We start from the raw sequence: 15,937 nt of genomic DNA on the forward strand, positions 1-15,937 counted from the left end.
CAAATATTTTTACTCCATTTACCTTTCTCTCCATCTGGGACTATTGCCCAGGCGTTGCATTTCTATATTAATCAATCACATTTCCAAGTTTTTCTTCCATATTTTATATTTTCCTACTGTGAGACTTCCTCAATCTTGTGTTCGCTAGTTCTTTCTTCAACTCCATCCATTTTATTTCACTCGTTCTATTTTCATTTACTAGATTCTTTATTTCAACTATTATATTTTTCATGCCTAATATTTTCACTTAGCTTTTAAAAATGACTTCTTTTTCTTATTTCATATTGCTAATATTTTCTCTTATTAACTCTATTATCTCCTACTTAAGGAACGTTTTTAGATTCCCAGCCTTCTGTTCTGACACTTCTCTTTCAGATAATGTGTGTGGCTCAGCACATACTCATTGTCCTCGGCTGTCCAGTTATTCGGCTGTGAGCTCGTTTTTCCCTGGGGCATCAAACCAGCATGTCTGGTAATATGCAGTGGGGGAGGGCTGAGGCCAGGTGCAGTCTGTGTTGGAATCAGTGATTTAGAGATGAGAATCCAGGAACCACAGAACCCTTAATGAATCTGTTTGATGCCAATCCGCTGGTCACTCTTTTTTTTTTTTTTTTTTATTAATTGGGGAATATTGGGGGACAGTGTGTTTCTCCAGGGCTCATCAGCTCCAAGTCAAGTCATTGTTCCTCAATCTAGTTGTGGAGGGCGCAGCTCAGCTCCAAGTCCAGTCGCCATTTTCAGTCTTTAGTTCCAGGGGGCACAGCCACCATCCCATGTGGGAATTGAACCAGCAATCTTGTTGTTGAGAGCTCGTGGTCTAACCAACTGAGCCGTCCAGCTGCCTCCCACTGGTCACTCTTTTGCCTCAAGTTTCACTTTAAAACTTTAGGAAGAAATAACAACATAATCTAAAATCCTGGTGATTTGGTCAGGACCATGGTTGTCATGCAGGAGACTCTGCTCGCTGGACCAGTTGTCATGCGGGGTGTCAGGCAGGGTCTCTGGTCCCACTCCCCACACAAGAACGCACGACATGGTGAGGCCAAAAAGGAACACCCACGGAGCCATAAGTAGGGGAGTCATATCTCTATACTCTCGCTGGCGGCTGGGTTGGAGAAACAGGAACCAGGAGCAACACAATTCTCAACCCTCACTGTGCCGCTTGCAGGCTCAGCCACCATCTCATTGCTAGCCCCCCTTTTTCTGCTAGCCTAGCCACGGCAGTTATATTAGTGGCCAATGGCTCACTGGTTACAGCTGACGGCCAACTAGCCACAGCTGCTGGCCATTTGATTACAGTCGACGGCCATTTACTACCTGAGCCAGCACCTTTCTATGTGAGGCCGAGAGCCTGGAAACTGCTTTTTGGGGCTCTGTCCCCACAGTGGTGAAGTGAATGCCTGTGTCTAGTATTTTCATGAACTCTCCCCCCACCCCCCCACACCCCCGTGGGGCTTTTGTGTTGCTGATATTGACAGGACACTGCCCTGGCCACTGTTGCCGCCCACTTCTATGCTCAAGGATCAGTGTCTAGATCAAAATCAGTATTTGAAAACTATCAGATTCTTTTTACTTTCAAAGACCTCAGTCCCAAACTTTTATTTTCAAGGAGGGAGGAGCAAGCAGCTATGGCAGTTGGCTAATTTCATCAGCATTTTTAGTCCCACCACTGCTCTATACCAATTGTTGTTTGCATTGCATGCTGAGCTCCCAGTGAGGGTGTTTAGCCGTTTTTCTTATTGACAAAAACATGTTGGCACATACAGAAATCAACCCCAAGCCTCATGAAATCGGAGCCGAACAGTTGGATTCCTAAATTTTCTCTAAAACTCAAAGGGGTCCGCAGGCCAGCAGCATTATCACCCGAGAGCCTGCTGGACATGCAGACTCTTTCACCCTCTCCACACTCACTGGAACCTGCATTTTCACCAGATCTCAAGTGATCCTCCTGCGTGGTCAAGTCTGGGCAGCACAAGATGCGTCATCAGCAATTACCAACCTTCCAGTAAAACTCTACTCCTGTTACAGTTTACAAAGTTGCCCTATCTAGATGATTTTATTTAAATTTGCCATCCTGTGTTCATTCCAGCCACGATGTGAAATTATTCATACTCTTTCTAATGATGAAACTGAGGTCCAGGAAGGTAAGGAACTTGCCTAAAATCCTAGAGCCAGGTTAAACCCCCCACTTCGGTCTTAGTAGTGTAATACTTTTTTATTATCAATAGTGTCCTGAATGTATCATTAGTATGCGTGGTGACTTTAGGTAATCATTATGCTTTATTCTCACATGTATTAGAGAAAACTATAATGAACTAGACCTGGCATTTCATAGCTATTCTTACTTAGGATAATTTTTTTTTAAGTGAATTCAGGTGTAGTGTAGACATGACTAGTTGTGGGGGTGGTCCCTACATACCTGAGTTTTGGGAATATTTCCCTACTTTATATCATAGGTGCCATTCCTCTCATTTCTCGCGTGTCAAAATTTCAATTTTAGTGGCAATTTTTATTGAGTAATTTTTATTTTTAGGAACATCCTGTGCCATGTGTTGGTACAAGGAAAAAGGAAGAATTCTTTCATGAATATTTCCCTGAACAGTATTAGTATGCCAAAGGTATTCCCTAATCCCACTTTATGACTTACTATAAACAGAAACGAGGCAATTGGTATACTCAACCCTATTAAGAAAGTTTAGGAACCAGCTTAAAATGTTTGTTGATAGAAATTGCAAATACAGTATTTTGAATAGGATTTTCAAGTGTCCACTGTGGGATCAGAGTATAGATTTCCTCTTTATAAAGAAAAACATGAAATGACTCTCATTGTCCAACCTTAATGAAAAGGGAACCACAATTCCCAATTTGATGTGGACAAGGGACCCTGCAGAGAGAAGGGTCTCACGGATTTCAAATATTATTACTCAGTTGCCCCACTGGCATTTCTTTCCTTTATTGTCTGTGCTGATAAGATAGAGAAGGATAAATGATACTTACAACCCAGGCTGCTAAACTAAGAGCTTTAATTAATAAGGCTCCAGGAAGGGCTGGGGCAAAGATAAAACTGTGACTGCACTTTGTTTTTTAACCTCAATGCAGGTTCTCCAACTTCTGTTTTCAGGCTCCCCATGTAAATACCGGCTCTCAAACAGCAAGTTGTTTTGCTAAAGAACCTCTTTAGCAAAATGTATAACCTCTTCAATAGGAATATAGCCTCTTAAACCCAAGACTTGTTTTAAAACCATGGCTTATGAAACATATTTAGACTGATTGCATAGTCACAAACACGTGGAATATAGGAAAATAGTTTATAAATCTGGCCTGTTATTTTAGTGAGATCATTAGTTTTTTGGTTGCTTTTCTTCCATGGGACCTTTTTTGTTCTTCCAAACTATACATGCTCTTGACATCTTTGGGGTGGGGGAAAGAGATGGGAAACAAAACAGTCTAGTTTGTTTGGCCTCCATGGTTGCTTCCACCAAAATGCCTCCGGCCTTTTCTCATCCAAACTCAACATAAAGATGTTTCTACTGTATCACCACTGTGATGCAACACGAAGCCAAGATGTCTCCACTTTTCTGTTTATTTCTTGCTTCACAGACTTATTTCTAAACTCTTGAGCTATGACGGAGGGGAGAAACACACGATCAGCTAGGGACTGGGCTGTCTCTGTGATGTTCTTTTACCTGATGGGATGCAGTTCATGGGACAATAAAAATGAATGACCTGCACCATTTGCTCCCTCACGATTCCTTCTTGCTGTAAGCCATGACCCCAAATGAGATTACAGGATTTTATACTTCTGGCATTTATAAAGTCAAGACTACTCCTCTCACTTGCTGCTAGACTGTATCAAATGCTGAATGAAATTTTAAATGGAAACTAGAGGACAATCCTACAATGAAAGGGGACGTTCACGTCCACCTGTAGCTGTGTGTGTGTGGAGGACTTAAGTGGGCTGCGGGCAGCTCTATAAGCATGAGGAGTGTATGCCCCACAGCTAGGGCATTCTGCATTTATCAGTGAACAAAAAATCCTTGGTATCTAAACTGGACTAACAGTTCCATAATAGTGTCTATTTGAGAAAAGAATCGGATGTGTGACAATATATTCAAACTGACATACAAAAACAGCATTGATTGAAGAGCATTTTATTCAAGTTAATCAATTTCAGTCAATAATCGGCCTTATTGTTCCTGGAACCATTAATATTATTGTCATTATTTCCCTTGGAGAGGACCATACTTTTAAAAAATCTGGGTTGGACTTCCATGATGTTTAACTCTAAAATCTTTTTCCTTACCAACAAGCAACCCCTTCATCAGAAGAGAAACAGAGAAAGACTGAGATTTGTAGAAATTGATCTCCACCAGAAACAATTCTAGTCCATAATCTTTCAGGATTGTGCTTTTTCTTGGGGGCTCTTTTTACCGGGAGGGGGTTGTTTCTCATAAATTTTGCTTAAGAAAATAACACACCCTGTTGCATCATGGAAGGAAAAGTTCTAGTCCCTAGTGAACAAGCAGGTGGTTCTCCAGGAAAGGAGCCCTCATGGGTCCTAGAGGTGACAGTCATTCTACCAGGGTCAGGGGACAGAGTCAATGAACGTCCTGCCCCAACCAATCAGTAGTAATAAGGTATAATGAGGTAAATGGGAGAGACAGTAACCAGCTCGATCTCCCAGGGGCTAGAATCCCTAGGACAGGAATGTCTGAGTTGGAGTAAGACAAAGCTGGAGGGAGACAGCTACAGAGTCTGGAGAAAGGGACCAAGAATAGGAAAGTGTGAAAGAGATACAGGTATCCCACCAGGGAACCCAAAGAAACTTGGTGCTACCATTCGTGAGCTGTCCCCTGCTTTTCTTTGAGATGAAGGTACCCTGAGTGGGTTCTGCAGTTTTCACATAAAAATTGGAATGATCCTGGAAAGTGAAATCAGAGTTTCCCTCCTTTGTTCAGTAAACACTGATAGAACACCTGTGTGCAAGGCCATGGGGCAGGTGCTAGAGGAAAAAGAAAGCTGTCTGAGATGTGGTGCTGGCTTGAAGCGGCAATCCAGCAGTGGCCACCAGAGCCCCGAACACTACACAGCACTTTGTCCCAGGGGCCATGTGGAGGGAAGGATCACTCTGGCTGGTAGGATCAGGAAAGGCATTCCCCAGTCCTCTCCTCCTGGGTGTCAGCGCCTCCTTCGTGCCTGTACGTAAATGCTCAGCCCACCCCACTCCAGGCACTTGCTTATCTTCCTCGTCTTTCTCGGCAGTGTGAGAAATGGAAGATTGAGAGGATAAGACCCTGCCTCACAGGTGCTAATAATAAATGTGTGTGGAATTGATGTGTGGTGGACGGGTCACTCCACCTGGGTCCAAAAAGGTAGAAAACATTTTGGGAAAGGAGAGCTAAGATGGTGGCGGGAAGGGTACCATGTTCTAGTCAGAAGGTGGGAGCAGAGGTCTACTAACAAGCAAATTTAGTAGACGGCTTAAAACAGATGATAGGGAGAGAGCACCAACACAGCCCAGGAAGGTAGCTGGAAGCCCTCTGCCAAATAGGTTAGTGGGCAGATTTGAAAAGCTAAAATCTTTTCCTGTTATCTACTAAAGTTCAACCAGAGCATATGATATAATGAATAACTAGAGGATCTTAACTTTCTAGAAAATAGAAAGATGGAATAAATACAGCACCCCCCCACCCCCCGCAAAAAAAAAGGTGAGATTGGATATCAAAGAGTAGAGAAAGCTTTTGTGTATCTTCTTTAAGTTCGTTTTTGGCGTTTTGGTCGATAAGCAATCAAGATGGAGAGGGAGGCTATCCCAAAGAGGAAAGTCTGCAGGAACCAGAGGAATTGAGCCCGACCATCCGTGATGCCTTTAGACCTAAAAAACAAAAAGAAAAATGTAACCACCAGAATTTGAATGTTATGTCCTCAGAAGAGTTATTGTCTTCAATTTTTAAAAAAATATCCTGCTTCTATCTACTTTCATTGAGTTTATTTTGCCATTTTCTTCCAGCTTCTTAACGCGAATGGTTAGTTCATTTATTTTCATTTTTTGTGTGTGCATTTAGAATGGCACACTCGTCCCTGAGAAGCAGTCCGGCTACTGCCCGGAGCATTGTATTATAAAGCTGTTTCTCGCGTGATTTTGATGAGCGGATAGGGTTAAAAAAGCAGTGGTATGGCTTTAGAGCAAGTGTTTTAAAGATAGACCAATGTAAATCCCAGCGTGGACAGCTGTGACCTTGGGCAAATCACTCACTGTCTCTCAGAACGAGTTTCCTTGTCTGAAAAATAGGAATAATAATATTTATCTCATCAAGTTTTGAGATGATTTATAAAATAACATACAGAAAATACTTAGTAAAGGGCCTGGCATATAGTAATAATAAACACCTGTAACTCAACTGCTTAAAACAAAGCTCAAAAGAAAATGACCCAATTGAAGTGAATGGATTTTTACAGTCTCATCTGTATATAAATAAGCCTCATGTGGATGACTTTTAATTTAAAACAAAATTTAAACACAACATAGGTAAAAACGATATACAGTTGACCCTTGAAGAATGTGGGGGCTACGGGTAGTGACCCTCCACACAATTGAAAATCTGCGTTTAACTTTTCAACTCCCCCAAAACTTAAGTACAGCCAGCCCTTAGTATCTGCAAGGGATTGATTCCAGGACCCCCTGCAAATACGAAAAAAAAAAAATCAAAGAATGCTCAAGTCCCTTATATAAAATGACGTAGAACAATGCATACAGTCGGCCTTCCACATCTGCGGATTCTCAACTGCGGACTGAAGATGCTATTTTCAATTAGCAGTTGGTTGAATCCATGGATGCAAAACCCGTGGATATGGAGGGCCGACTGCATTCACTGAAAAAAAGTAGCCTATAAGTGGACCCATCAACTGTAATTTTCCACACTAACAAATTAAAGGAGAAAAATTCTATGATCATCTTAAGTATGCATAAGCACTGATAAATTTCAACATTCATACTGAATCAAGGTTCTCAGCAAACTTAGAAATAGAATGGAACTTCCTTATTCCGATAGAGGAGATCTACACAACTCTAGGAAAAAACATGATGCAAAATGTTGAAAGCTTTCCCTTTGATCAAGAGTAAGGCAAGGATGCCTAGTCTCACCACTTCTAGTAAACACCATGCTGGAGGCACTAGCCAGTGCAATAAGAAACACACATAATTAAAGGATACACAGAATTGAAAGGAAGAAATAAAACTGTCTTTCTTTCTAGACACAATTATATACCTAGAAACTAAAAAAATCGACAGATGAACTATTAGAATTCACAAATGAATTTAGCAAGGCCACTGGGTGTAAAGCTAATAGATAAAAATCGACTACATTCATACATTCTACCAGCAAATAAAAAAATGAAATATATATCAAAGTGGGCCAGGATGTATGAGAAATTCACGTTCACAGTGCTACTTTAAATAGTAAAAATTAGGCTTAAAAGCCCATCAGAAGGGACTTTGTATAATTAAGGCACATCCACAGGACAAAATACTATGCACTAATAAAATGAATGAGTCATCTTATCGGTACAGACATGGAGAAATAGGCATATTTTATATCTATATGTATGTGTGTGTGTGTGTGTATATATATATATATATATATATTATGGTGACTATAAAGTCAAACATATAGTCCAATCTTATCTCTGGCTAAATGGAATTCACCAGTTCCTTTTTGCTGCTGCATAGTGGGATTTGGGAGGTTACAAATGTACTACATGTCTTTGTGTAGTCATCACTCACTTAAATTTATTCATTCGTGATTCAAAAGGAATATTGCTTCTGTTTTATAGTGACCAATGTTACACTGCAACATGTTAGACCATAAAGAAATGATTTCAAGGACATGATAATAGTGACCTAACCTCTACATGCCTGCTCGCCCTCTGCCCTTCAAAAACTGGATAGCAGGATATTAAATTTGAGTCATTTGGTTTTCATTAGAGGCTCCAAATACCAGTAACAAAACAGGTGTCAGGCAGCCCAACACTGTAAGTTGAGGGGCTGGACCACACCCCTCCAAGCTGAGATTTCACTGAGAGGCTGAAGGGGACATTGGAAAGAGGTCATTTTAGTAAACGACTAATGCTGCGGCATTTCCTATCACAAGTCAAGGCCAAAGAACAGCTTCAACAGAACCAGTTAGAGAGCTTGACAGGAGTCCTCTGGAATTTGGGGAAGGGAATAACATCTGTTTCAAAAGTTTAAAGACTGGTCTGCTTGCCTGATGGGAGAGCAAAGATACATGGCTGTACTGCACACGCTTGCAGGTTTATCCCATGGAGGGACAAAAAGCTGTTATTGTGAGCCATACAGATCCTGTGGAAGTGCACTGGCATGGTGGGCGTAAAAGGGACCCCACCCCAGAGGCCTAACCGAAGGGTAGAAAAGACCTCAATAAAGGGGCTTCCCCCCACACCAATAACTGATCCTGAGGGGAAACTGCAAGCGGTATGATGGAGGAGGCGTCCTCAGGGGAAGTGCAGAAGGGAGATCCCTAGTGATGGGCCGTTTTCCCCAAATTCTCTTCTGGAGAGAAGAGCCAACACTGGGTATGCAGCATCCACAGCACCCAGCTGCCTGTTCACAAGGCAAGACTGTACCCTGTTTCCCCTAACCACTCTCACCATCCCAAGGGGCCACAAGCAGCTGCTAGCTAGTAGGGAAAAAGGTGGAATGAGAGAGAAGACATTAAATGTGCTCTCTTCCCCACAGCAGGCTCCAGAGTCCCAGCCGGATGAGAACAGACTTTCTGAATTAGGTCAGTTAATAGTTTCAATGACTAGATTGGACTAGCTGGATAATAGCACAGGAAGTGCTTAAGATTTCTTTTCATCCAGGGCTGGGGTGGGACGCAGACAACAACCCACAGGGTGAATTTACCGTGTTTCCCCAAAAATAAGACCTAGCCGGATAATCAGCTCTAATGTGTCTTTTGGAGCAAAAATTTATATAAGACCGGTCTTATTTTACTGTAAGATCGGGTCTTATATTATATAAAACTGGCTTTTGCTCCAAAAGACGTAGAGCTGATTGTCCGGCTAGGTCTTATTTTTGGGGAAACAGGGTACTTGGAGAGGGGTGAGAAAGACCAAAGCTGCTTTCTGCTCCTCTCCTGGAAAGTCCAGCTTGTTTAATCAACCAGAAAATAGAGTAACATAATCTATTTAAAGCACTTAGCAGTGTCTGGCATACTGTACACCCAATATACATTAATTGTTTTTATTAAAACTTTTAGTAATAAACTACCTCATTTTCTATTTTTAGAAGTAATGCAACAATAGAAGTGACAGTTAATCTTGACCAGAAAAAAAATGCAAAGCAATTTGGCATTACTATAACCAACTCTTTCATTACACCACACTTTCTGTGTATGCTACACAGGTGCAAATGTAAAGAGAATCTTTCTAGCACTCTCACACAGTATTCACCTACACTGGCGTCTGCTGAGTAGCTTCTAGTCAAGGGGTTTTTAACTTGCACTGCATCCCAGAATTATCTGTGGAGCCTGTAAAAATAACATATTCCCACTTCTAAAACAAGGCCTACCAGATCAGGATCTGTGGGTCTGGAAACCAGACTTGTGTATTTTGAAAAAGCTCCTCACGCGATTCATTTGTGAAACTAGAATTGAGAATCAATGGCCTCAGTCTATAACTCAGCTCTTTTTCAAACTAGATGACAGCCTCCTAATCTTTTGTTCTAGTTGGGACTAGGCAGAGAATTTTTTTAAAAAAATAAGGAAAATCATCTGAGTTAAGTAACTAAATAACTGATTAACTAACACCAATGAAATGAATTCATTCATTAAATATTTATTGGGTACTCCTTTGGGTTAGGTTCCGTATTAGGCGTGGGGATTCAACTCTACCCTGAATGTGCTCTCAGCCTACAAGTGCATGAATTATTTAAACGTGGCTACTCTCAACTTATATCAGATACCAAGAGAAAAGAGACAAAGACCTATTAAAAACACTTACTTGCACAATGCCATGGCATACAATGACTCTCCAATGTGAATCAGCCAAGCAATCCAATACCTGAAACAAAGGGCAATCTAGTTTAAGGTGATGGTTATCTGCTGATGAAATCTAACACAGAAACCTCAAAAAGAAAGGTGCTCGAATGTGAACTAGCACCAACCACTCTTAGATATATAAAGGCAAGTGCAGGCCTCCCGGGTCTCCAGTGAGACTGGAGCGGCAGTGTCCACTGCGCATCCTGCAGCGCTCCTTACCCATTGTGTAGGAGGGCATGATGATGGTCCACCAAGTACTGCGTGAAGGGGCCCAGGGGCCCTAGGCTCTGATAAGGAATACTCTGAGGCCAGAAGACAACCCACTGAAAGAGAAGCAGAGGCACAGAATACCTATTAGGGTCACTTAAATCAGAAAATGTTTGTTTTTGAGAGAGGCTATGAAATAATCCTGATTCTACAAGAATAAGAACAGACCAAAGAAACTCTGAACTAAATCATCCGGGCTTCCACTTTCAACTTCTATTTTCTAAAAGCTATTCTGGTGGGAGATTTATGCTGAGGAAACTGTGGTTTTCAGACTCAGTGCCCAGGTTAGATGACTTCTATTCTTAATGAATTCTACCAAAACATTATTTTATATAAGTTATTAACAAATTTTAAGAGTTTATGTTTAGCCTGGCTAGCTTCTTTACTGCAGAAACTACGGTTTTGGGCCAAACCCCCATTTAATTTAGAACCCCCTTCTCTTCTTTCACTTTTCCTACCTCTAAAACTGGGTCTGATCCACGGCACAAAATTGGAAAATAAGTGAGATCAGGTTCGTGAAGTGCTAATAGCAACTACTTAATCATATAAGGTTTTTGTAATTTTACCAACTTTCCCTCAGTCTCTGTGTTGTAACCTGTGTCAGTTTAGGCTTTTCTGAGAATAATTAAGACCCAACAGGTGCAAAATTTGTTGTCCCATTCAGATCTCAGCCAGGAACAGTATTATCTCTGTCATTATGTTGTTACACACCTAACATTTAAATATAGCATAACATTTCACAGCATCCTCCAGAAGCAAGGGGAACGGGAGGGGCACCATCTACCAACTGCACAGTATCCCAACCTGAAGCCACTGAAGCTTTCCTCCATCTATATTCCAACTAATCAGAGACGCAGAATCACAGAACAGAAATGCACTTTTTCAGCTCAACACTTCCAGTTTATATATGGGGAAATCAGGACAAAGGAAATCAGGCCAGATTTCACAACGACAAACAGCATTGTGGACAGGACAAATACACTTCTAATACCCCATCTCCAGGATCTCCGAGGCAAATATCTAAATAGCTTTGCCTTCGTTCAAAATCACACCAACTTAGTCCCCCGACTTTTCCGGGAGTCTTTCCCGTTATCCTTTAAACGAACTCTGTCAGCCAGACGAAAAGTAGCTCCTCCTCTCAGGAGAGAACCCTCTACCTTCTTGATTCCACATCTATGCCACAACATTTAGATCCTCTCTAGCCCTTACCAATTAAACCCTACCCATCCTTTAGGTTTATCCCCGTTTTCCAAGCAATTCTAAACATGCTGCTTCGGAAGCCCTATCCTGATTTCGAAGGCCTACAAAAGTCTGTCAACTTGGCTTTCTCCTGGGTGAGCTCTACTCAGACTCGGTTAAGTCGTGGTAACCGTGCAGGGGCGAGAACCCAATGGCAGGAACACTGTAAAGCAGAAACTGGCCCGTGCGGCCATCGAACTTCCGTTTACACGAGTAACCTAGGCAATCGCCAGGCGCGCAAGCGCAACACCTCGCCCCACAGCGCCCCTCGGCCTACGAGGGCCTGGCGGGCCAAAAGCAGCGCCCCGCCCTCTCCATCGCCTCACCGTCAAATACCCCAGTCCCAGCACCGTGACAAGCGAGGGCAAGGGTCTGGCTGTACGGAAGTAGGCGGTGCCAGCCTTGCCGGCCTCCGACTTCGCCACCACCATCTTGAGAGACCTAGACACAGAGTCGTCGGGTGGGGAGCCGTCCCCGCCCCCATCCAGGGAAAGCCTGAGTAGCCGGTTTCTCAGGACGTGGGCACAGGCGAAGGGCGCGGGCCGACCAATGCGCCGGCATCTTCCTGGGTCTGGCCCCCTCTCCCGCGATTCAGAGCGCGCGGGTGCTGGAACTGCGCCTGCGCGACCCGTCCCCGCTGGCGGGCGCCAATCCTGCGCTGAAAGGAGCGCTCCCTCCCCTCCCCGCCTTTACCGTGTAATAGCCGAAGGAGAGGGTGATGACGGCGAACCAGAGCAGACTTCCCCTCTGGAAGTAATCCTTATCGCTTCCCGTCGACCCCATCGCGGTGGCGCACTCCTCGGCCAGTGCGCAGGGCACCCCTTCGCGCGGAGGGGGGCGGGGCCTCGGCGGGCGCTGCTCCCTTTCACCTTCAGCGGGGGGGGGGGGGAGATTCTTCCGGCTGCAAAACCCGGAGAGCGACACCTGCTGGACCGTGGGCTGGTGGGCTGGACATCCTCTTGCAAGCGATACCCCCTCTGAGTGTCACTTTCCCGGGTTTAAGATAAAGGTGTTGGAAACAGGTGGTGGTTTACGCACTAGTCTAATAACCGCGAGTCTAATTTTTGAACTTCAGCTCGGCTGTGCTCTGAGAAATAATGCTCTTCCTCTTCATTAGATGTATCGCACCATGGGGCACAGCAGTTAGGAACAGGGGCTGTGGAATACATTGCCCGGGTTTAAGCCATGGGCTACCTCCAACTTTTTGCGTACGCTTAGACTGGTTAACCTAACCTGTCTGGGCCCTAATTTCTCTTCTATCTAACACCCTCTCCACCTGTGACAGGAGTGGCTAACTTCTTTACCCTCTAGGTATCCGTATTGCCATCCCTTCTGGATTGGCAGAGAAATCTCTCACCCCATTATACTTTATCTCTCTCCCCTCTAGATGGATTAATCACCTAAACATTGAAAACAATGAAGAAAATACGGAAGAAGAGTTTTACAACCTTTGACAGAGGGGAAAGAAACTTAGCAAGCTATTAAAATTAAAAGCCATAGAGGGGAAAGATTGACAATTTAACTGCATCTGAAATAACAAATTTAAAACTTCATTTTTATGAAAGGTACCATAAAGTTGAGGGACTTGGAAAAAGTAATTCTTCAGTATACGTAATAGACAAATGAGTAAAGGATATGAGTGGAACATCCTTAAAAGAGGAAGCTTGAATGGCCGAGAAACATGAAAAGATGTTCAACCTTAATGGCAATTTGGGATGTGCAAAATAGAGCAAAAATAAGATTCTGTTTTGGCCTACAAGGTATCAAGACACTATGAAGAACTATAATTAAAAGCATGTGGTATTTGACACACAAGTCAATGGAAAATGATACTCCAGAGGTAGATCTTTCATGCACCCAAGCATTTATTTTGATACAGCTAACATTTCAAATTGAGGAAAGAATGAACTATTTGTTAAATTATTTTAGGATGATTGGTTATCTGTTTGGAAAAAAATATTTTAAATTCTACCCTCTACTCAACACACAAAAAAATAATACAGTATCATGAGGTACAGAGATAATAGTCCCCCTAGGGAAGTTCTAATGACTAGCATGGGAGGGGCAGGTGCTGCTGCAGCAAAAACCCCCACACTTTTCTAGGATCATGCGTGTGGGAGGAGAGCAATCTAAACAAATTTATGAAAATGTGGATAGCATCGGGTGTCCAGAGAATTAGGAGCAACTTCTTGTTGCAAGAAGGAACACTGAAAATTAGTGAAGGAAGTTGAGGCTGAAAAGGTAGGTAGTGTCCCGGTCATGAATGGCATTAGGTGTCAGACTAAGGCGTTTTGATTTGCTCCCTTAGCCCAGGTGAGTCAGTGAAGAGTTTTTCTTTTCTTTTTTAATCAGTGGAGTGAAAATGCCTGATGTATGTTGGATGGAGGTAAAATTGGAAGCAGGGAAGGCGGAAGGCTGATAAAGTAGTATAGGAAAGGAGCAAAGGTTAGGTCATTCATTCAAATATTCAAAAATATTTCTGAGGACACATTTAGTGTCAGGTGCACTGCTAGGACCCGGAGATACAACGGTAAATAAGACATGCAGTCCAGGCTTCAGGTTGGGCACAGTGTAGTTCTGATGACGGGCAAATCAATAGGGATTGACTAGAGACAGCATAACAATGTTTTAATGCACTGACCCTTTTGACCTTAGAGTATGAGATCCTGCATTCAGGGGTTACAGACAGAAATGTCCTCAGTGCATTGAATGAACAAATGAGTGAAAGGGGCAGAGATAATCCAGTAGGGGTGAAACTCTGCGGAAACAGGGTGTTCTGCCTAAAAATCTTCAAATTATGATGATTAGATTTTGTGCAAGATTTTAGGGCACTGATTTTTTTTTATTTGTGCTTGAGAAGTGATTAATTTAGAGGTGGCATAAAGTATAAGTAAATGTTAGCTATTCTTCTTACTGATGTTACACGTTACTGAATTAAGTGCTGTGATATGGGAGAAAAGGACTAACCGATTACTAAAATTCAGTTTGAGAAAATACAAGTCATTGAATGAGCAATAACATAAAATCATCTCAACAAAACCAACGTGTACAAAACCCATTTGCTAAATCATCTGTTTGCCAAAATCATCAAATTGATGGAGTGTGGCTTTAATGCTTCAGTAGGGATGTTAAATAGCTTTGTCAGACATGTTTACTTTTGGTCCTCGGGTGACTTTACTGTTTATATTTTGTGATTCTTTTAACATGTCATTTCCTGTTTTGTTGACTTTTAGAATGTTTAAAGGTGTTTTAGCCAATTTCTCAGGTAGTATGTATATTGTATTAGTTAGGATTAGAGATAGCTGTGAAAAAGTAAACCCTTATTTTACTCCCACAAATCCAGGTGTTGACTTCCAGCGCTAGTTTGGGGGCTCCCATAGGGTGCTTCAGCCTGGTCTTGGTTTACCCCCACTAAGCTTGTGCCTTATGACAGGGGAGGCAAGCTTGTGCCTCCCAGACATTCTAATGCTTGCATGAATAATTTTACTCTTTCTTATAGAATACTGCTGCACATTGCATACAACTCAAAAGAGATCGACTTCTCATGAATAACCAATATTTCAGCATAGGGTAAGTGTTTGGACTGAGTGAGTTGTTCCAGGATTTGTGCCTGAGAAGCCGCAAGCCCAAAGAACGTACCAGGTGGCTGAGTGCGAGACATAGGTTTATTGAGACTTACAGACCGGGGAGAGTCTCTGGTGGTGGCCAGCTGGAGGGGTAGTGATCCACATGCAGGCAGAGAAGAACCAAGGTTATTTAGGTCCAGCAAACAAAGAGCATTTCGTGGGAGAAATCATCTGGCAGGCCTTGGAGGCCTGCTGTCATGTACACAGTGTCCCAAGAAGCTCATTTGCCTGTGGGCCAGGTCCCTACAGGAAGGGATGGAAGGAAGTGAAAATGCCTAATAGTTTTCCATTGAACATATACATCGGGAGAGAAAAAGAAAAGAGTATCACATAGAGGAAAATGCAACATCTTTGTAAAAATAAAAAACAAGGATAAAACGACCCAAATTTGGATATAATAGACATGTTATTGCTAATCTCTGCATAGAACAATTATAGCACACGGTAGGGGCTTAGAAATATTTATTGAATAAATGAATGAATGAAAGAAATATTCTGTTTCAAACATCTGTATAGAAGGAAAATGTTACATTTTTGAAGTAAACTGAGGACTAACCATATATGGGGGGAATTTAAGTTTAACTTTTAACATCACAATGGAAAAAATGAATAAAGAAATTCATGGAGTCCAAAACGTGGAGGACATGTTCCAAAATTCTTGGTTGGGTCGGGGGGACTCAGAGAAAAACACTTAAAGCAAAACAAAACTACAGAACATCAAATTCTTAAACTCACCTGTTGTTATTG

The 15,937-nt window shown here is 42.4% G+C and overlaps 1 protein-coding gene across 3 annotated transcripts; it reads right to left on the bottom strand.

The window, feature by feature from the left end:
• Positions 1 to 5,349: 5,349 nt before the first annotated feature.
• Positions 5,350 to 12,421, bottom strand: TMEM254 (transmembrane protein 254). 3 transcript variants are annotated; one of them, XM_033131208.1, is made up of 4 exons: positions 12,258 to 12,421; positions 10,278 to 10,381; positions 10,021 to 10,080; positions 5,350 to 5,875 (listed from the first exon to the last, which is right to left on the bottom strand). In XM_033131208.1, the coding sequence occupies exons 1-4, from the start codon at positions 12,345 to 12,347 to the stop codon at positions 5,755 to 5,757; spliced, it is 375 nt and encodes a 124-aa protein (XP_032987099.1). In that variant the 5' UTR covers positions 12,348 to 12,421; the 3' UTR covers positions 5,350 to 5,754. The 3 variants fall into 3 exon arrangements, with proteins under 3 accessions (XP_032987099.1, XP_032987098.1, XP_032987097.1); XM_033131207.1 differs by lacking the exon at positions 12,258 to 12,421 and adding an exon at positions 11,891 to 12,249; XM_033131206.1 differs by lacking the exon at positions 5,350 to 5,875 and having other exon boundaries at positions 9,509 to 10,080.
• Between the last annotated feature and the right edge of the window lie 3,516 nt (positions 12,422 to 15,937).

The sequence above is a fragment of the Rhinolophus ferrumequinum genome, chromosome 16 (genome assembly GCF_004115265.2).
Source record: "Rhinolophus ferrumequinum isolate MPI-CBG mRhiFer1 chromosome 16, mRhiFer1_v1.p, whole genome shotgun sequence".
NCBI classification, from domain to species: domain Eukaryota; kingdom Metazoa; phylum Chordata; class Mammalia; order Chiroptera; family Rhinolophidae; genus Rhinolophus; species Rhinolophus ferrumequinum.

What these genes read in the sequence shown, in the direction of transcription:
- TMEM254 (XM_033131207.1), bottom strand. Translation starts at nt 11,995, where the DNA reads ATGGTGGTGGCGAAGTCGGAGGCCGGCAAGGCTGGCACCGCCTACTTC. An exon ending in CATGCCCTCCTACACAATGG is followed by an intron (nt 10,081 to 10,277) that starts GTAAGGAGCGCT and finishes CCTTTGTTTCAG; the next exon opens with GTATTGGATTGCTTGGCTGA. An exon ending in TATGCCATGGCATTGTGCAA is followed by an intron (nt 5,876 to 10,020) that starts GTAAGTGTTTTT and finishes TTTGTTTTTTAG; the next exon opens with GTCTAAAGGCATCACGGATG.